At 47.0% G+C, this 21819-nt stretch overlaps 1 protein-coding gene across 2 annotated transcripts in view; it reads left to right on the top strand.

The window, feature by feature from the left end:
- The window catches only part of RABGAP1 (RAB GTPase activating protein 1), a 193959-nt gene that overhangs the window by 120151 nt on the left and 51989 nt on the right, over positions 1–21819 (top strand). For both annotated transcript variants that reach the window (XM_088466930.1, XM_088466924.1), the window contains 2 exons: positions 14022–14096; positions 14366–14491. In XM_088466930.1, the coding sequence (XP_088323056.1) occupies positions 14022–14096; positions 14366–14491 (201 nt within the window). The remainder of the gene's footprint in view (positions 1–14021; positions 14097–14365; positions 14492–21819) is intronic.

Raw genomic sequence — 21819 nt, 5'->3', positions numbered from 1 at the left:
ACTCATCGCGGATGGTAGTAGTGACTAGATTTTTCCCTGCAGTTTTCCTATTTTCTTGAAACAAAGTATCATTAGGAAGCATTGTATCCCAAACTTATGCTGGGCACAAACTGGTTGACACTGGCATTCCTGACGATGTACAGGGACTGGCTGGACACTAACAGTACACATTGCAAAGATTAATGAAGGACAAATGACCACGTCCGTCATTAACATGAATGGGGCCACATGCAATATCATCAGGTTTAATGTGCAGCACATGAAACCTGACACGCACATGTCATGCATACACACGGCACGATGTGCATGGTATGTCATTACTATTTGGCTAAATTGTAACGACTTCGCACCAGTGTGTACCCGCCACTTTTATTTAAATGGCGCCAAAAGGGTTCCGCTGAGCCTTACAAAATACAGAAACAGTGTGAACAAAACAAGAAAAAATTACTTACAGTACAAAATATTGCAAGACATGGACTATGGGGTTTATAAACACTGCTGTATCAGCAGTCCTAATACACAAATAAGCAGCAGGGCGGCTGAACCCAAATGTTTGGTGCCAATGATGGTGTAAGTGAGGGAAGGAAAAGCACATGAGGGAAGAGGGCCCTGCTCGTGACGGCTTACAATCCAATGGAGAGTGGCAGACTTTCTGTTAACGGATAGAATAATAAAACTGGAGGTAGGAAGACTGCCAGGTCCTCTAGAGCAGGCTGTCCTTACCACAGATGTGAGCCGGAGAGACTGGGCTGTACTCCTTCGTGTCATATCTACAGTGGTGTTGGTCTGCAGTGGTGGCAGAGATGTCCTCAAACTAGCGATCTTGAAAGTATTTTCTTCAGTAATGACAAACCATATATAATGGCACCCTTCTGAGCTGCTTTTTAGATATTTTCTGATTTAAATGCAAAATTCAACGAGTTCTTCTCATTGACTAGTGAAGGGAAGAGATGAAAAGTTAGGGTCTCTACAAAGTAAAACGTAAAGGTCAATTCCAATAATAAGAAAAAGTGTCACAAAGACATCTAGCAAACATGAAGTAGAGTTCATGTAAAGAAAGCACTAGGAGGTCCCGGAGATGGCAGAATGCAGGTGTATGGTTCGAGGGAATTGGTAGGCTGTAAAGAACCCTATAAAAATATTCATTTAATATAAAGACTGGTCCTTCCTTTGTCCCTGATGTGGCATCCTCTCTTCACAGACATCAGGAAATTTCACTTTAAATGTTTTGTCTAAACACTTCCAATGACCAGTTAAAAAAAAAAAAAGATGCTTACCTTTTTGTAGGTGTCAAGAATGACCTTCTAGTGTATTTATAGCTACTAGATGGGTGGTTCACACCATTTCAGACACTTTGGGGGAGTGCACATTATATAGTGCAGCCCTTGGGCAGCAGGAGTTACTACCACAACAGGGCATGTTGGGTAAGGACTATCTAATTTAGTGTAATAGATTGCTAGATTCAAATGTGTGTAATCAAAAATAGATGCAGAAGAGTCTACAGTTTATGGTTTAGTATAAATTTCACAAGAATATACTCCATAGTAGATCAGTATTAGGTATAACAGCACATTGTGCGTAGAACCAAACTCTCGAATCGCGTCCTATTTTCATTATTCCCCTAGGAACTTATGTTGTAGTTTCTTTTGTAAAAAAATAGATGAACAAACATTATATACATTATAATAATCTTTTCTAAGGTCCTACTTTCTGTGTGCTTACAAGACCTTTGGGATTTAACCCCTTCAATGCTAAGGTTGAGCGAGACTTGCCCTAAGCACTGCAGGGGTCCAGATGAGGGGGTGGGGCTTAATGACATAATCATGTTTGATGCGCGATTGCGTCATTAAGCTCTGGCCCTTACAGCAGAGGTTCCCAAATTCTGTCCTCAAGGCACCTTAACAATCAAGGTTTTAAGGATATTCATGCTTGGCCACAGGTGATTAATTAGTATCTCAGTCAATTTGATTTAACCTCCTGTGCTCAACCATGGATATCGCATGATAACTGCGTTTGGGAACCTCTGCCTTGGAGGATAAACATCGCAGTACTGTTTAAAAATCAAGAAATAAGGTGCTGATCAAAGTATCTATCTCCCTTATACTGGCACCAACAGACTCCTGGGTTACCTTTTGTTTGTGTTGTGACCCCCTGGGAAGTTATTCTATGGTACACATATGTGATCACCAGAGAACACCCCTGCTCTGCAGAAGTCATTTTGCAGTCCCGGGAAGGCGGAAATATATCCCATCCTTCAATAAACTCATGGGCAGCCTTATTTTAACAGGCTTGTTTGTGGTTATTGTCTTATGATCACTAGGCAATATCAGCCTGCACTGCACTGCAGCTACTTGTGTACCTGGAGACAGTGCCAGATTAAGGTCCACATGGGCCTGGAGCTGAAATTTATGAAGGGCCTATTGTGTGTCACCGCAGGGGAGTTTGATAAGCGCTGTGGTGATGTGACTAGTGATGTGGGGGCAGGGGCGTATCTATAATGGGTGCAGAGTGTGCAGGGCACACGGGTCCAAGGGGGGCCCACACCGCACACCCTGCACCCGTAGGTAATTATACTTACCTCTCTGCCGATTCCCGAAGTGCTGCTCCGCAGCGGCAGACCGGCGCTGTAGAGCAGCACACACTCACTGGGAAAATGAGCGACGGCCATTTTCCCAGTGATCTGCACATGCACAGAAAAGATGTCTCCGGAAAAGTAGGCGCAGGCACCATTTTCCCGGAGACTCGCACATGTGCTGTAGATTCTGGAATGAAGCCAGGATCTACAGCGCTCAGTGCCGCTGAGCCGCCGTCAGAGAGGAGGGGGCCAAAACAGAGGCTGCACACGGGCCCCCTCCTCTCTTAAAACGCCCCTATGTGAGGGCATGCCTAGTGTGTGGGTGTGGAATGTGTGGCTATCTCCATGGAGGGCACATGTGACATCTACCTTCAATCACTTTATAGTGGAGCTATAACAAGAAAATAAATTGTGAGTGAGAACTGTATGGTTTGCCTTTTCTTTACATTAATAAGATAAGAAAAAAATCCAAAATTGTTCACTGATTTTGGCATATTTCTATAAGTGTCCATCCCCCATCCCTAACCACTGCAGTAAATTATTACATGAACTGTCTTTTTTGCTGCTGTTGTTTAAAAAAAAATAATAATGGCAATGCTGGACCATGGCAGCAATGGCTAACTTTTACTGCGCCTGTAGCAAGGTGACAACCTGGTAGATTTGTGGTTCTTACCTTGTTACAGACGCAGTCAAAATAATGGTGATGTGGTGGTCCATAAAAATATCTCCTCCCGGAAGGGGTTGTAGGATACAAACTTTCTATCATGCAGTACCAGTTATGTAATCTATTTTATTAGTAGAGAGAGAAAGTGTGTGTGTGTGTGTGTATATACACACACACACACACACACACACACACACACACACACACACACACACACACACACACACACACACACACACACACACACACACACACACACAGCATCACAGGGACTTCCATATAATATAGAGTGCAATACACTGGCATATATTACAGAGGGCATGTCATATAATACAGAAACCATCGCGGTGAATGCTGTATAACACAGAGAGCATCGTAGTGAGTGCCATATAATAGAGAGAGCATCGCGGTGACTGCCGTATAACACAGAAAGCATCGCAGTGAGTGCCGTATAATAGAGCATCGTAGTGAGTGCCATATAACACAGCGAGCATCGCAGTGAGTGCCGTATAACACAGCGAGCATCGCAGTGAGTGCCGTATAATAGAGAGAGCATCGCAGTGAGTGCCATATAATACAGAAAGCATCGCAATGAGTGCCGTATAATAGAGCATTGCAGTGTGTGCCGTATAATAGAGAGAGCATCGCGGTGAGTGCCGTATAATACAGAAAGCATCGCGGTGAGTGCCGTATAACACAGAAAGCATCGCAGTGAGTGCCATATAATACAGAAAGCATCGCAATGAGTGCCGTATAATAGAGCATTGCAGTGTGTGCCGTATAATAGAGCATCGCAGTGAGTGCCATATAATAGAGAGAGCATCGCAGTGAGTGCCGTATAATACAGAAAGCATCGCGGTGAGTGCCGTATAACACAGAAAGCATCGCAGTGAGTGCCGTATAACACAGAAAGCATCGCAGTGAGTGCCGTATACTAGAGAGAGCATCGCAGTGAGTGCCGTATAACACAGAGAGCATCGCAGTGAGTGCCGTATAACACATTGATCATCGCAGTGAGTGCCGTATAACACATTGATCATCGCAGTGAGTGCCGTATAACACATTGATCATCGCAGTGAGTGCCGTATAACACATTGATCATCGCAGTGAGTGCCGTATAACACATTGAGCATCGCAGTGAGTGCCGTATAACACAGAGTGCATCGCAATGACTGCCGTATAACACAGAAAGCATCGCAGTGAGTGCCGTATAACACAGAAAGCATCGCAGTGAGTGCCGTATAATACAGAAAGCATCGCAGTGAGTGTCGTATAACAGAGAGCATCGCAGTGAGTGCCGTATAATACAGAGAGCATTGCAGTGAGTGCCATATAATAGAGAGCATCGCAGTGAGTGCCATATAATAGAGAGCATCGCAGTGAGTGCCATATAATACAGAGAGCATCGCAGTGTGTGCCGTATAGTACAGAGCATTGCAGTGTGTGCCGTATAATACAGAGCATCACAGTGAATGCCGTATAATAGAGAGAGCATCGCAGTGAGTGCCATATAATAGAGAGAGCATTAAGTGAGTGCCATATAATACTGACCATCAGTGCCCACCATACAGTATAATACACTAAGCATCCAAGTGGCTACCATACACTACAAAGAACACTGCAAATAGTGCCATATAATACAGAGAACTCCAGAGACCACCACAAAATACAGGGGCCATCACACCCACCGATTATGGCCCCTGAAATGGGATAAATTAGATAGCAAGCTGCTGGCAGATGTATGGGCCTGATCATGGTCAGACAGTATTGGGCAGCTGCAAGGAAGCTGCTGTGCAACACTGTATAGCAAATATTTGTATACTGCAGTAGGCATCTATAGGAAGCAGACGCCTCCTGACAGGATGAGCAATCCGAGTGCAGTGTCTGTAGATGCTGCCTCGGATCCCCATCGCGACTATCTGTCTCGATGGGGCAGCCTGTGAGGCCAGAAAATATGCGTCCACAGGCACAGACCCTGGCCTCGGTGCTCCCGGGAAACAGGGGTGACCCGTCTCCATTTCCGACAACGTTGCCCAGGCATACCCACGCTCCATCCACCCAAACACCACAGCATTTCAATCATGCTGCAGCTTGGAGGATCTGAGAGCGATATTGCAGAATCTGTTCTGCACACGCGCAGTTTTCCAGTAATTCCCTCATCTGCGTCTGACCATCAATCAGGCCCTATATCTATAATACAGCACAGCCCTGCGCCCTCCTACCTCCCCCATCATTCACTCCCAACTCCCCCATACTGTGTGAACCGCAGCCAGCGTGCCATCACGGGCACACTGAGACTGTGGCTGTAGCAGGAGGCCAACATAGCTGCAGTTCTCTCCCTCTCCCTCCCCCTCTCTCTCTCTCTCCCTCCCCTCCCCCCCCTCCCTCTCTCTCTCTCCCTCTCTCTATCTCCCCCTCTCTCTCTCTCTCTCTCTCTCTCTCTCGATCTCTCTCTCGAACTGGCACTCCTGACTATATAACCAAGCTGCTTGGGTGCCCTCAGAGATGCATAGAAAAAGTAGAAAGAACTGCGGCACCCAGTCTGATGCACAAGACAATCTATATTAGCATAGAAACCAACGTTTCAGAGCCTCCAGGCTCATTTTTCAAGGTTCACAAAGTATACATATAATATATACACACACATTAAATATATATATGTATATAGTGTGTGTATGTATATATATATATATATATATATATATATGTATATATATAATGCCGATAATACAGGCATTGTGAGGCATGGGGCGGGGCCAAAATTACGTGAATCGCAGCGGGGGTTAAGAGTAAATTGCGGGGGGGTGTCGGGGGGATCGGCGGCCGCCGGGAGGCTTGCCTGCCTCTCCGGGGGGGCGGGAGCTGCACCCGATTATCGGGAGGCTCCCGCCCAAATCGGGAGGGTAGGCAACCCTGACATACTTGCATACATACATACACTATAAACATACATACTGTATATACACACATACATACACATACTATATGCATATACACACACTATATATACACACATAGATAAACACACACATATACGCATACAGTAGATAAACACATACACACTATTTCTACTTCAGGGTCCATAGGGTATCCACAGGATACCTTGGGGTATAGGTGTGACGTCAGTCATCAGGCACCAAAGAGTTAAGCTTTCAGCCTCCCAGGATGCACTAGGTCCCCCTCCTATACCCCGCCCCCGAGCCAAGGCATCTCAGTTTCGTTTGGTGCCCGGCCGTAGTCGGAGGCACCTGCTAGAGGGGGGCTTAGAAGAGCCCCTGAAGCTTTTTCTTCATGCAGCTGTGGCTGCACATCTGGATGAACAGCATGGACAGTCAGTCCTGACGTCCATGCTGTCTTCCCTACACCCCGCCGGTACCAGAACGCCGGTACTGATCCGGTGATGCTGGTGGACATCTGGGGTCACAGCTAGCGGTGACCCCAGATGTTCCGGACCATGGCCGGATTCAAGGGGGACAGAAGTAAGCAGCGGGGTCCCGCGGGGGGTCCCCGCTGATCACATGGTCCTAAGTCCCCAGGCAGGGGGCTACCTGGGGACTGGCTGCAGCGTGGAGCCAGGCGACCAACCTGCGCTTCCACTACCCCCTGGGACAGCGGACCGCAGCAGAGCGGTAGCGCTGCGGCGTCCCAGGGGTTAAATGCATGCCAGGGGAGCGCGCCTTCCCTGTCTCACAGCCGGCGCCTCCCCCGCTGCACACAGCCCTCTCTGCACTGTGCTGACTGGCCCTGTGTCAGCGCTCCTCCCCAGGCCAGCCTTCTCTCTGCTCCTCGGTGGCCATCTTTTCTGAAGCATGGTGAACGCTGCTGGAAGCCTGCATTGGAAGCATCGTGGTCTGGGTCCCCCCGCATACCTCTCCTCCGCTGTGGTCAGGTCTGTGTATGCAGCGCTGTGTCCTACCAGGCCCTGTGTCTGTGTAGTTGAGTGATCAGCGCTGTTAGTGCAGGAATTGTTATTTTTCTGCATTGTATGTGACTGTGCTAGCGCTGCTGCCTGTAACTTTTTTTTTTTCTAAACTGTCAGCTTTATACTGTCCCTGTTTTTTCTGCTAAGCCCTTGCGGTGCGGTGCTGCAGGGTGGTCTCTCGCCTCTTAAATATATAATTGGTGAGAGGGGTTACATACGTGGTGCCATCATGTCTGAAAGTGATTTTCCCCTCCGGCTACAGTGTACTACGTGTAAAGTACCGTTAGCGGAGGGGGAGGGTAGCGCGGAGGGCCTCTGCCGGCAGTGTTTGTCTATGGCGCGGCCTCTTACGGTTACTGCACCGGTACAGGAGCCGCCCTGGGCTTGTTTCGCTCAAGCGCTTACAGCCTTAGTAGGCCAGTTAGCTCCGCAGCCCGCGTTTACACCGATGGGTTTGTCCCAGCAGTCAGTGGTGTCGTCACCCATGCAGGGTTTCCCACGACAATTGGTGGTACCCCACAGTCTCCCTATTTCGTCGCTCCCTGTTTCTCTGGAGCCAGCGTGGGTTAACTCCCTGAGGAGTTCTGTACAGCACTTGTCGGATGTGTTGCAAGGGGAGTCTGTGATGCGGCCGCATAAACGGCCGGTGGCGTCTCTGTCGGCTCCTTATGAGGATGACGAGGGGACGTCTGATGATGGGGAGATTCTGGATCAGGCTGGCTAATCAACTGGCAGAAGTCCACTCTAATCCCGTCTCGGAGGATTCTGCATCTTGGAGCCTTATTGGACTCGGGACAGCAAAGGATCTTCGTGACGGAGGACAAGATCTCTGCTTTACAGTCAAGGGTGCGCAGTTGTCTGCACAGCCGCCGGGTGTCCCTACACTCGGCGATGAGGTTACTGGGCTCCATGGTGTCGGTGTTCGACATGGTGGAATACGCCCAGTTTCACTCCAGACCTCTGCAGCACCTGATCCTGTCCAAGTGGAACGGGCTGCCTCAGTCTCTGAAGTCCCAGACGATTGTGCTCACCCCGGAGGTTCGCCTGTCCCTTGCTTGGTGGTTACAGACGACCCACCTCAACAAGGGACGTCCGTTCTGGGTTCCAAATTGGGTCCTGTTGACAACGGACGCCAGTCTTCGGGGCTGGGGAGCGGTTTTGGGTCCACACTTGTTCCAGGGCAGGTGGACGCCGACAGAAGCGGAGCTTCCCATAAATATCTTGGAAATCCGTGCGGTCTTCAATGCTCTCCAGCAGGCACATCGGTTTCTCCAGGGTCACCCGGTACAGGTCCAGTCGGACAACGCTACCACCGTGGCCTACATAAACAGGCAAGGAGGAACCCGCAGTCGGGCGGCTCTCGTGGAGGTCTCTCGGATCCTGGTTTGGGTGGAGCGCAATCTTCCGGCCATATCAGCGGTCTTCATCCCGGGAGTGCTAAATTGGGAGGCGGACTTTCTAAGTCGCCAGGACGTTCATCCGGGGGAATGGTCCCTGCACCCGGATGTTTTTCAACTGCTGGTGGACAGGTGGGGTCTTCCAGAGATCGACCTCATGGCGTCCCGGCACAACAACAAGTTGCCGGTGTACGGGTCTCGCACAAGAGACAAAGGGGCGTCTCTGGTGGATGCTCTGTCCGTCCGGTGGACGTTCCGGTTCGCATACCTGTTCCCTCCGGTCTCCCTTCTTCCACGGGTAATCCGGAAATTCAAACAGGAAGGAAGGACGCTCCTGTTGATAGCTCCCGCGTGGCCCAGACGGCACTGGTTCTCAGACCTTCAGGGTCTGTCCGTGGTCAGTCCTCTGCGGTTGCCGCTACAACCGGACCTTATGTCTCAGGGTCCTTGTCTTCACCCGGACCTGACTCGGCTGTCTTTGACGGCGTGGCTGTTGAGACGGCCATGCTGAGGTCCCGGGGGTTTTCCAGCTCTGTGGTGCGTACCATGTTGCGAGCTCGGAAACCGTCTTCCGCGAGGATATACCATCGCGTGTGGCATACGTTCTTCCAGTGGTGTCGACCGAGAGGTTATGCACCGCGGGAGTTTCGTCTGTCTCGGATTCTCGCCTTCCTACAAGCGGGACTAGATCATGGGCTTCGCCTTGCTTCTTTGAAGGTACAGGTTTCGGCCCTGTCTGTTTGGTTTCACCGTAGGATTGCTACAATCCCGGATGTGCGCACCTTTATGCAAGGTGTTGTCCGCATTCAGCCGCCCTTTGTTCCACCTGTGGCGCCTTGGGATTTGGCTGTGGTCCTGAGGGCTCTCCAAGGACCGCCGTTTGAACCACTGGGCTCAGTGGATCTTAAATGGCTAACAGCTAAGACTGTTTTCCTTCTGGCTATTGCTTCGGCCAGACGTGTTTCTGAGTTAGGGGCTCTTTCTTGTAGACCCCCTTTCTTGGTTTTTCATGGGAACAGGGCAGTTCTCCGCACTCGGCCCGAGTTTCTTCCCAAAGTTGTTTCCCAGTTTCATGTTAACGAGGAAATCGTTGTTCCGACCTTTAACTCGCCGGGTCTTTCCGTGGGTGAGGCCTCTTTGGATGTTGTGCGGGCCTTAAGGACTTATGTTGACCGCACTTCTTCGTTTAGGAAGTCGGACGCTTTTTGTCCTCTATGGCTTCCGTAAAAAGGGTTGGCCTGCTTCAAAGCAAACTTTGGCAGCCTGGATCCGTATGGCTATTTCTGAAGCTTATCTTCATGAAGGCCTGCCGGTTCCTCCTTCTGTGAAGGCTCATTCCACTAGGTCTGTGGGTCCTTCGTGGACAGCTCGACGTGGTGCCTCTGCAGTCCAGATCTGCAAGGCTGCTACGTGGTCCTCTGTCCATACCTTCGTGAGGTATTACAGGTTTGACACCTTCGCCTCTCAGGATGCTTCCTTCGGGCGGCGGATTCTCCTTTCAGCACAGGAGCGTCCCCACCCTTGAAGGATACTGCTTTGGGACATCCCCAAGGTATCCTGTGGATACCCTATGGACCCTGAAGTAGAAAATATGAGATGTGGTAAGAACTTACCCTTGTTATCTCTATTTCTACGAAGTCCATAGGGTTCCACAGGACTCCCGCCCTGTCGCACCTGTGCTGCAGATGGGCTTTGCTCTGGTCACCGGTTTTCCATCTCCCTCTGGTGAGAATGTGATTCTTGTATGTGTCCAGATCTTTGTTCTCTCTCTTCCTTCTCCTCCTCCGGCCTATGGCTTGGTAACTAACTGAGATGCCTTGGCTCGGGATCGGGGTATAGGAGGGGGACCTAGTGCATCCTGGGAGGCTGAAAGCTTAACTCTTTGGTGCCCGATGACTGACGTCACACCTATACCCCAAGGTATCCTGTGGAACCCTATGGACTTCGTAGAAATAGAGATAACAAGGGTAAGTTCTTACCATATCTCATATTATATACACACACACACACACACACACACACACACACAAACTGTATACACACACATAGATAAACACATACATAGGTGGCAGGCATTACACTGACCTGGTTATGCATGCTGTTTTTCAGCTGGTGACAGGTGCCTTCCCTCCTGTGCAAGGCAGCTCAGCCTCTGCGCTCCACCTCAGCCTCATAATTTCCAGGGCCAGCTGTATCAGCCCATTTGCAGAGGAAGGCGGGGGAGCTTTAGATGACACGGGGAGTCGGGACCCGAGCTTCTGGTCACCTGGGGGACACAACTATGGTGGGCGTCGGGCGACCCATGGGTTGTTTAAGCAGGATCTGGGGGCGGAGCTTCTGGAGCATGGGGACAGAGGTTTCAACTGCACAGAGGATATTTGGAAAGCCAGGGGCGGAGCTTGTCCGGGGGCGTGGCTTTGGATGGCTGGGGGGGGGGGGGGCGGTGGAGGGTGTGAATGGTCCGGGATTTGTATCCTAGCTCACTGTCTGCAATACAGACAGTCATGTTGTCAGGATTCAGTGCAGTGCAGACAGTGTTTACAGGGATTTTTATTTTCCCTATCAGTACTGTGTGCAGTGGATCCTGTGGGCCTATTTCCATGGTGGGCTTGGAGCTGCAGCTCCACCCGCCCCATTATTAATCCGGCCCTGCCTGGAGGATGGGGAGGGCACAATGTGTATGATGTCCCTCATCTTATCACCTACACACTTGTAAGCAATCTCCTTTCAAAGTGGGGAGTCTGCTTTTTCAAAGATTGTGCCCTCTTAGTAGGTATTGCCTGATGGTCACCAGGCAGTAGCACATGTTAAGAGATGGGGGTTCTAATGCTCAGATCTCCCACATCCTGGCAATAAATACAGGTCTGCTGTGTTCTGTTAGTGTATATATTTTACCCATTTTATTTAAATATACGTATAAATAAAGAAAATGTGTTCTTATTTTCAAGTGCAGATTTTATTGTGAGAAGAAAAAAAAAAATCTAAACATATATACTAATGCTCTTTCCAGGAAATTCAAAGTCTTCTGAAAAAAAAAAAAAATGTTTCAATTTTTTTTTAATGTTGTTACTGCATAATTAATTACTGATATTGATGTTAGAATGTGACTAGCTGAATAAGTACCAAAATAGGCTTAGCGGTGAAGGGGTTAATTCAAAAGGTAAGGTTGGCCGGACACCTCTAACACTACTACGGTATATGTTGGCTGTGGCTGCTCCCTTTTGATTGCATAGAATACTAAGTCTGCGCAGGGGAGAATATATACAATTATGAGAGACATCTGATAATTAGGGTTGTTTCTCCTAACCACTGCAAATGGGCGGAGCCTTAGTGAAGGTGAGTAACTTGATCAGGAGCATAATAGGTGCTTCTCCCTTTTTATAATACACACCTGCAAAGCAATGAACCCTAACCCTAAAACTCCCGGAGTGGTGCCTAACCCCAAGTCTCCCCCGGGAGTGCCTAAACCTAACCCTCTGTGGGGGTGCCTAACCCCCCCCCCTTCCCCTAGCCTAATCCTCCCTGGGGGGTGCCTAACCCTAAGCCCCTCCCCCCTACTTCTAACTGCTAAGACTTTGCATTCCGGTGTCTAAGATAGGCGTTGGTATTTCGATGCCTATCTTAAGTCCCGTGTCGGGCTTTAGGATTTAGACCGACTGTATCCTGGCTGCCGGTCTAATAACTACATCCTGTAATGAGTTGGGTATGATATCCCGGCTGTCAGGATGCCGCTAGTCAGAATACCGACAGTGGCATTCTAACACCCATAGCAGTGAATGGTAAGTAATTTTCTAACCCCTACCCTTACCCAACCTTCCCTAGTGCCTAAACCTAACACCCCCTCCTCATTGCCTAAACTTAGCCTCCCCCTCCCCGCACCCTAATACTAACCCTTGCTCCCCGGTGCCTAACCCTCCTCCTAGTGCCTAACCCTAACCTCACTAGCTAACGCAACCCTCCCCCTGCACCCCGATACTTACCTTCCGGATGCTGACTGTCTGCATACTGGTGCCGGGGTCCCGACCTGTCAGGATTTCGGCGCTGGTATTAAGGCCGTCGCCATCCCGCATGCTGGGATGCCGACTACATCCTGTAACTGGGCTGTGACTGGGCATTATCACATAGTTGAAGTGTTCAGTGGGCATGTAGATGGGAATGCGGGCTATTCAGGGGTGAGCGCATGCAGAGAGCTGATTGCAGACTGATCTCTTGCACCAAGGATAGGGCTGGTGTAATTGTGCACTGATGGTGATGATGGATGAGGGTCAGTTCAGCTGCGTAGATGTGCTCACCTCTGAGTACAAGTGTGTGTGTGTGTGTGTGTGTGTGTGTGTATGTATATATAATATATTACACACACACACAATACTGTGCAAAAGTTTTTAGCCAGGTGTGAAGAAAGAGTGCTGTGAAGGCTAAGGGTGGTCACCAGTGGCGGCTCCAGTGGTGGAGCAGTCCAAAATTCAAATAGGGGAGCCATTCCAACTGCCAGTGAGTCCCAGCTAGATGGGCCAAGTGGTTCTTGATCCGAGTAGAATAGGTGCTTCTCCCTTTTTGTAATACACACCTGCAAAGCAATGAATGATTCTGGAATACATAGTAGGCCTAATTCAGAGGCCGCCCTGTATGCTCGAAAATAAATGCAGCTCTTCTGCTGTATTCAGACGTGACCGCACTGCCCCCATCCATTTGATTATAAAAGTAGCCAACAGTGTGCATTTACACCAGCCCTATACCAGGAGCAAGAGGTCCATCTAAAATACTCTGACTAGCCCGTAATTTTGTGTACACACCCCTGAGGTGTCATCAGAACACTTAAGGTGCCCATCCACTAGGCGATTAAATTGAACGATAACAATATAGTTTGATAATCATTTGCAGATTGTTTAAAAAAATGTCTAAAACCACCAGCGATGCGCGCTCCCGCTGGTTGTTTAGACATCTATCATCGGGCAAACATGATGGACAACCTGACGATAACATCAGGTTCAGCATGTTTGCAGATGATTGATGTGCCTGCACTGAACGACTGCTCATTCAGTGCAGGCTCATCACAGACTGACAAACGACTGCACAATTACAATGTCGTTGCTGTGCAGTCGTTTGAGGTCTGCTAGTGAGTGGGCACCTTTTCTTTACATACGAATGTCACAAACTGATATGAGTCACATATGGTTGTGTACTGCGAAAGATTACAAGATCTGTCCACAGAACGCTCTTGCGTACAACTGTGCCTCATGCCTAGTATGTCTTTAGATCTACTGTTTTGTCGTTACACATCCTTATGCGCATTTTATTTTTGCTCTTCTGATACAGAGTGTAATTCAGTGATTATATGTGAAGTCATGGGATATCTGCCAAGTAGAAGTCACATTATTTAAGAAATATCACTGCGGCTGTGTTTGAAGCTTAGCGCTTGTTTTAGGAAGTTATGACAATCTGTCTTCTGTCCTGTTTTCCTAGGCCTATTCTGTATACGATGAAGAGATTGGGTATTGCCAAGGACAGTCCTTCCTGGCTGCTGTTCTCTTGTTACATGTAAGTGGAAAGCTCCGCATAGGTGAGAAATACAGTGATTCCCAGTATATTGTGCTGGGTATGATAGACTATATTAATATAATGGTGTGTGACAGTATAATGTTGTCTCATACTGATGGCAAAGACCCGTCCTGTCCTGGCATGACCTTAGGAATCTTGTGCGCCTGGGACGTTTTGTGAAAACATGTCTGGGGAATAGCAGTAGTGTTTATATTGACGAGATCCGGCAAGTTTTACACAGGAAGCTTAGCTTTTGTCTGCTCCCACAGATGCCTGAAGAACAAGCTTTCAGCGTCCTGGTCAAAATCATGTTCGATTACGGACTCCGGGAACTTTTCAAACAGAACTTTGAAGATCTGCACTGCAAGTTTTATCAGTTGGAGCGCTTGATGCAGGTTAGAGAATAATTCTAGGGAAGTGTTACAGTATGACTGGTGGGAAGCCTCCCCAAACCTTACATTCAGGTGACAACATACAGGAATATCGTTTACATATAAATGTTCCTACCAGTAGGATTTGTTGACACACATGAACCAAGCCAAGTCATTTCAGCAGATGCAAATCCAAGCTCTTGTACAATTCTCAACATCCAAATGTTTCTTTTTATCTTAAGTACAGTGCCTTGCAAAGTATTCACCCCCCTTGGCTGTTTCCCTTTTTTTGTTACATTACAACCTGTAATTTTATTTATTATTTTAATCTGAATGTTATGTGATGGATCTGCACAAAATAGTCTAATTTGGTGAAGTGAAATGAGAAAAATATATTTAAAAAAGAATCTTTATAAATAAAATTCTGAAAATTGCCATGTGCATATGTAATCACCCTACTTGCTATGAAGCCCCTCAAAAGTTCTGGTGCAACCAATTACCTTCAGAAGTCACATAATTACGCATGGCCGGCGGTTCAAATCCCTGCAGTGGCAGCCCGACATAGGTGGAAATCCCGAACATCGGAAGGTAATTATAAACTAACCTATTCTACCCCCTAACCTCCCCCCAAGTGCCTAAACCTAACCCCCCCCCCTTCCCAGCCACCTAACCCTAACCTCCCCTTCCCGGGCGGGGTGCCTAACTCTAACCTCCCCTTCCCGGGCGGGGTGCCTAACACTAACCTCCCCCGGGGGGGTGCCTAACCCTAACCTCCCAGGGGGGGTGCCTAGCCCTAAGTACCCCCCGGAGCCCTAAACCTGACCCCCTCCCCCCCCACTGCTGTCAGCGCCCGGCATCCCCACGCCTGTCATTTAACCCTTGCCGGGATTTAGCCCGCTGGCTTCCCGACTGTTTCCCAAATGAAGTCCTTCTGAGTGAAATCTAAGTGTCACATGATCTGTCAGTATAAACACACCTTTTCTGAAAGGCCCCAGAGGCTACAACACCACTAAGCAAGAGGCATCACACCATGAAGACCAAGGAGCTCTCCTAACAAGTCAGGGACAAAGTTGTTAAGAAGTACAATTCTGGGTTGGGTTATAAAAAAAAAATAAAAAAATACCCATATCTTTGATGATCCCGGAGCACCATCAAATCCATCGTCATCGAATGGAAAGAACATGGTACCACAACAAACCTGCCAAGAGACACTCCATAGAGCTGGGCTTTATGGAAAAGTGGCCAGAAAAAAACGTCTACTTAGTGATAAAAATAAGAAGACACGATTTGAGTTTGCCAAAAGGCATATGGACGACTCCCCAAATGTATGGAGGAAGGTGCTCTGGTCAGATGAGGCTAAAATTGAACTTTTCGCCCACCAAGGAAAACACTGTCTGGCACAAACCCAACACATCCCATCACCCCAAGAACTCCATCCCCACAGTGAAACATGGTGGTGGTAGCATCATGCTGTGGGGATGTTTTTCAGCAGCAGGGACTGGGAAACTGATTCGAGTCGAGGGAAAGATGGATAGTGCTAAATACAGGGATATTCTTGCACAAAACCTGTTTCAGTCTGCCTGTGATTTGAGACTGGGACGGAGGTTCACCTTCCAGCAGGACGACCCGAAGCATACTGCTAAAGCAACACTCAAGTGGTTTAAGGGGAAACATTTAAATGTGTTGGAATGGCCTAGTCAAAGCCCAGATCTCAATCCAATTGAGAATCTGTGGTCAGAAGATTGCTGTACACAAACGAAAACCATCCAACATGAAGGAGCTGGAGCAGTTTTGCCTTGAGGAATGGGCGAAAATCCCAGGGGCAAGATGTGGCAAGTTCATAGAGACTTATCCAAAGCGACTTGCAGCTGTAATTGCCGCAAAGGGTGGCTCGACAAAGTACTGACTTTAGGGGGGTGAATAGTTATGCACGCTGAAGTTTTCTGTTATGTTGTCCTAAATGTTTTTTGATTCACAATATAAAAAAAACACAACTTCACAGTTGTAGGCATGTTCTGTATATGAAATGATGCACACCTTCAAACAACCCATTTTAATTCCAGGTTGTGAAGCAACAAAACATGAAAAATGCAAAGGGGGTGAATACTTTTGTAAGGCGCTGTATGTGATGGCGAACAGACAACCTGTGCTCCCTATGTTAATGAAAAGGCGATGCCATCCTTACTTTACCTAATAATGTCTGTGATTAAAGACTCTTGATCATTTGTACATTATCTGTCATAGATGTAAGCAGGAAAGCCCTTCCCACTCCCAGCCATCACATTATCACATGTAGCCACCATCTTTAGCATTGCATTGTGTCTCTTGTTCTGTGTATGGGATCCCGACTCCAGCATCCAGACAGGGCTAGGATACTGACACCTGTTAGTAGGTATTCTAACCCTCCCCCTCTCCTTATCCTAAATCCCTCCCCTGTTCCTGAACCTAACCTTGCTCTGTGTACCCTAAACCTACCCCCCTAGTGCCTAACCCTCCCTACAACCCCGCTACTCAACTTCGGAATGCCAACGGTCAGGATGCTGGCGCAGGAATTGTGACACGTGTCAGGATTACGGCACCGGTATTCTAAGCGCCAGCTTCCGCTGTGCCAGGAAACTGAACGTATCCCCTGTGTACATGTGGGGATCTGTATGTGTAATCATGTATATATTTCTGTATGTGTATGCATGGCACTATGGGCGGTTTTCAATTGTTACGCCCCTGTGCGCGCCCAACAGGAGCTATTCAATTGTTTCTCCTGTTGGGCGCGATCAGCTGCCAGCGCACCATTTCAGCTCGCAGCCCCAGCGGGGTGCAAGCTGAAATGGGCGAAAAGTGACACATTTGGGCGCCCAAACATCACTGTTCGCGGTCGCGCCCAGCATTTTGGTCGGGGGTAGCTGCTTTACGCGGCTACACCAGACCACTTTGGGCGCTATCAGCGCGAAAAACCAATTGAATAGCACCCCGCGATTTCCCGTCACTTTAGATGGGAGATCGGGCGCGCTATAACAAATGAATACCGCCCTATGAGTGTATGATTGTGAACATGCTTGGAAAAATGTGTAGCTTGTTCTTTAAAGTATTTTTCATAAAACAAACCTTTTATCAAGAATGCATACAGTACAGCCAACGTAAGGACAATATTTGTCTATGCATATGGCAAAGGCAATATAAAGCATAACTTTATTGTACATACAGTGAGCACAAGACTCAGTGTAGCTGTCTCACAACTACTTTTACTGTGAAATAGGTAAATTGTAGCGTTACAGTATAAAGTGCTATAACATAGGTCCGTACTAGTAAGGGCTTGGCAGCATTTAATACCTTTTGTAATAAAAATATTTTCCCGTGCGCACAAACCTTTATTATTTACTTGGTCCAAATTATTTAACTCTATAATTCTCTCTATCGTGAATTTGGGGAACATTTAGGTTACAGGGAAGAAGATTTGTGCTGAATAAAGTGCGATGACAGAGGCCCACGCCATTGGTACAGTTAAATTATCCTGATCGCTGAGCAGGTGCTGCTGAGTATCCAGCATCCCCGGTTTCAGTGGAGAACTACTGTCATTTTGCTTTTGGAATCTTTTTCTTCCTGGCAGAACTTAGAGGGAGACTGCACTGTGTGTTTTTATTTCCATGTTCTGTATATGCCTTATATTAACTTTGGGTGATAAATGTTTAAAAGTATTCTTGTTAGGATTTATTCTAGTTTTCATGGTAGCATTGGGAATACCTGTTAGGAGATGTGATCTGGTTTCCTCTTACCCATAATCCCTTTATGACACTTGCAGAAAACTGACAGCATAGCTTTGGTAAACGTTGAACCGCTCAAAATAAGTGTGGGGGACACGGACTTGAGAGCAAAGGATGTGTGACCTCTTTGGGGCGAGGTGGAAGGGATAACATAATTGTACAGCTAGTATGTGCATCCTTGTGCTAGTCACAATTATGCAAAGATAGATGTTGCGGTTCCATTTGATCATAAAAAGCACACAAGGTTGTTTATATACATTTGGCCCTCACTTCTCATTTATTCTATTCATAACTTCAAGCAGGATGCATGCAACTAAAAGATAAGTAAAACAAATAACCGATTAACAAAATGTGCGGAAATATTTAAAAACAATATAGTAAATGTTTTTCTTATGCTGGGCACACTCTGCCAGATACAATGTCTGTCGGACTGACCGACATTAAAACTGGCAACCAGCCTGACACCCTGCAGATATCACAGGCATAGACTGTAAGATATCTCAAGGTAGTGGCTCCGATAGCTGCGCTCCTTCCTATCCGCAGGAGACCTTTCCCCATTCATTCCCTGTGAAGGTTCAGGGGAAATGTCTGTCAGTCGGCTGTGGCTGGGCGTATGCTGCCCTATGCGGTTGGCATTCAACGTACAAAATATCGCATCAGGCGGGCATGCTAGACGATCCGGCATGTCCGATCGATATTTTGGCATCGGTTGGCTGCTCACACAGTGCAATTATCAAGGTGATCCGCCAATATCTGGCAGATTGGACCAATAATTGTCTAGTATATGCCCAACATATTATGTAAATAACGCAAAATTGGTATGCAGAGTTCTTATCATTTATAGTAGCTTTGTAATGTTACTGTAATATTGTATTTAATGTTAAATCAGTCCAAAGTGAATGTTTCAATAAAACATTTTTTTTTTCATCTAATTTCAAATATTAGCATTTATTATTTAGTTTCATTAACATATCACCAACCATATTGCACAGCAATGTACAAAGAACCTACGCGATCCTGGATGGAACATACAAACTCCACATAAATAGGGCACGGGATGGAATCAAACCCATTATCGCAACACTGAGCGTCAGGAATGCTCATCACTGTGCCACCAGGTTGCACCATAATACTGTGCTGCCCCATAGATAAACTCTTTTGTGAGTACTGGAAAATGTTGGTGTGTATTTGCAGCTGGGTATGGTCACATGCTAGAATTTAGAAAACTCAGAGTGTTGCCATACCAATAATATTATTTCAACTTTATAATTACTAATACATTCAAGGATGACATTTATCTTGTGCTTGTACTGAGATGTACAAAAATATAGGTAGTGCACCAGTATACAATGGATCCCACCAGATCACTTAGACAAATTATATTACAGGGTTAGACAACCGGTGATACTCCAGTTGCTATTGAACTAGACAACCCTGTCTGCCCTGCCACAGTTTTAGCATAACTACTGCAGGGCATGCTGGGAGGTGTAGTTCCACAGCAGCTGGACTGCCGCAGGCTGCCTGATCCTGGTATATAATATGGAATTGTTTGTTGCAGCCAACTATGTTCCATACATAGTGTACCCTACATTTGATAGGGGTCCAAGGACACATGAACCATGACATGAACTGAGAAATGTAGTACAGTAAATAAGAGAAGTTATGATATACACCAGTAATGGTCTTCAGGATGCAGTCAGGCCACCAGCAGCCCTCTCAGCCTTCACTCGTGGCCTCCATTTTCTTCCTGCCTTACTGTATGTCCTGTTGGTTTTTTCTTTCCTTTAGCCCCAGCTCTTACTCATACAGTACATGCCTACTTCTGAAAAAGCATGTCAGGGAGATTGTGAAAGCGGCACCTATGAGTGCGGTGGTAAAGTGGGCGTGTACTGCTACATCAGAGGGGCGTGTCATAACATTGACACATCCAAATGTAAATGAGCAACAAAGCAGTTAGTGAGATCTTCTTGTTGATGAAAACACACTGGTACGTTTCAGAAAATGCCTGTGACCATAGGGATCATTGTGCCTTATAACCAATGCAGGGATATTATACTAATGATCCCATTTGAATGTGTATAGGTCCATACACACGGTCAGATTCTTCTTCATATCTGAACGATAACGATTTTAAAAATCCTTCAATCGTTCATATCTGAAGGAAAATCTGACATATCTGACATGTTTGTCAGATGAATGATGAACGATGCGCGTTCCCGCTTGTCAGATAACGATATCTGACATCTGATGGGTTTGCAGTCAGACTTGGACGATTCCATTCACTTTAATGCAGTCAAAAATCGTTTGTAGTTCAAATCGTTGGTCAAATCGTTCATCAAATAGTTCAGATCGTTCAGTCGTTCATCTGACACATCTGGCAAATCTGACAGTGTGTATGCACCTTATATCTTTGAGCACAGATGCCGGCTCCAGGGGCCACACGCAGGATCTTGCGATGCTTGCAAGATCAAGCGCATGCCCGGTGGAGCTGGCTGGCAGGTGAGACACAACGCATCAGCACTGGGCGCAGGCAGGGATCGTCAGAGGGGGGAGAGTTCATACATCGCATCGGTAGTTCTTACTGCTTGTTCACCTCGGTAAAGAGACGAAGCAGGAAGAGTTTTATAGCGGCACGATACGCTATAATACATTTAGCCCATTGTCTCTACCGCTACAGAATTCATAAGGATGATGAAAATGGGTTACAGTCTTGTATGTGCTCCTAAAGATCTCTGAATGTGTTGAAAGGTGCCAGCTTGCTTTGTTATGGTAGCGTAGGCTGGACAGGCATCTTACCATCCATTATCACAAAGATTTAAATTGACTGATCACCTCTCCAGCTTGTGGTGATTATATAGATGTACCCCATGGCCCGTATTCAATTGCAGGCGAAAAGTTTTCGCTGATGACATTTCGCCTGTCGGAAACTTTCCGCCGTATTCAATTGTAATTACTTTTCGCCTAAGCAGAAAGTCAATACATTCAGATAGGCTAAATAGATTTGCCTCTGAATGGAGGCTGAAAAAAGTGCAGTTTTGGGGTGCAAAGTTGCGGGAACCCCCGTGCAGTGTTAGGACAGTTCCCCAAAGGTAAACTGCATCAAAAGTTTTAAAAAACCTTTAGAACGCCCCAAAAAAGTACTTTTGTTTTGGGGGTGAAAAAGTGTAACGTTGGGGGACAAATTTAAAAACTAGCTAAATAGACTCCAGGGGGGTCCCCAAGTATGCCCCAGGTGTTTTTTATTTTGCAGTTGCTTGCAGCAGGTGGTTTTTTCACGATTTTAAAACTTTACTTTAGCAATTTTAAAATATGCTACCCCCCATTTTCAGGTACCCCAATTTTGTTGGGACTAGTTGTTGTTTTCACCAAAAAAAACCCTTCTAAATGCTATTCTTCACCCCTTATGCAAATACGCTAAACAGCACCTATTGAGACCCTTTAAATACCCTAAATACCTCCAGCAGGGCAATTTGGGGGTATCCATAGTGATCTCCCATGTCAGTGCATCTTTTGGGGGGTGTCTGGCTGATTTCCCCATTTTTGAGATGTCTTTCCGTCTGTTCAAGTTTCGCCGGGTGCTGTTTTTGCGTCCTT

Source organism: Taudactylus pleione, unplaced genomic scaffold (assembly GCF_031769625.1).
Source record: "Taudactylus pleione unplaced genomic scaffold, aTauple2 ptg000009l, whole genome shotgun sequence".
Classification (NCBI taxonomy): Eukaryota; Metazoa; Chordata; class Amphibia; order Anura; family Myobatrachidae; genus Taudactylus; species Taudactylus pleione.
The sequence above is the reverse complement of the archived record's forward strand: the minus strand, read 5'-3'. Positions and strand labels throughout refer to the sequence as shown.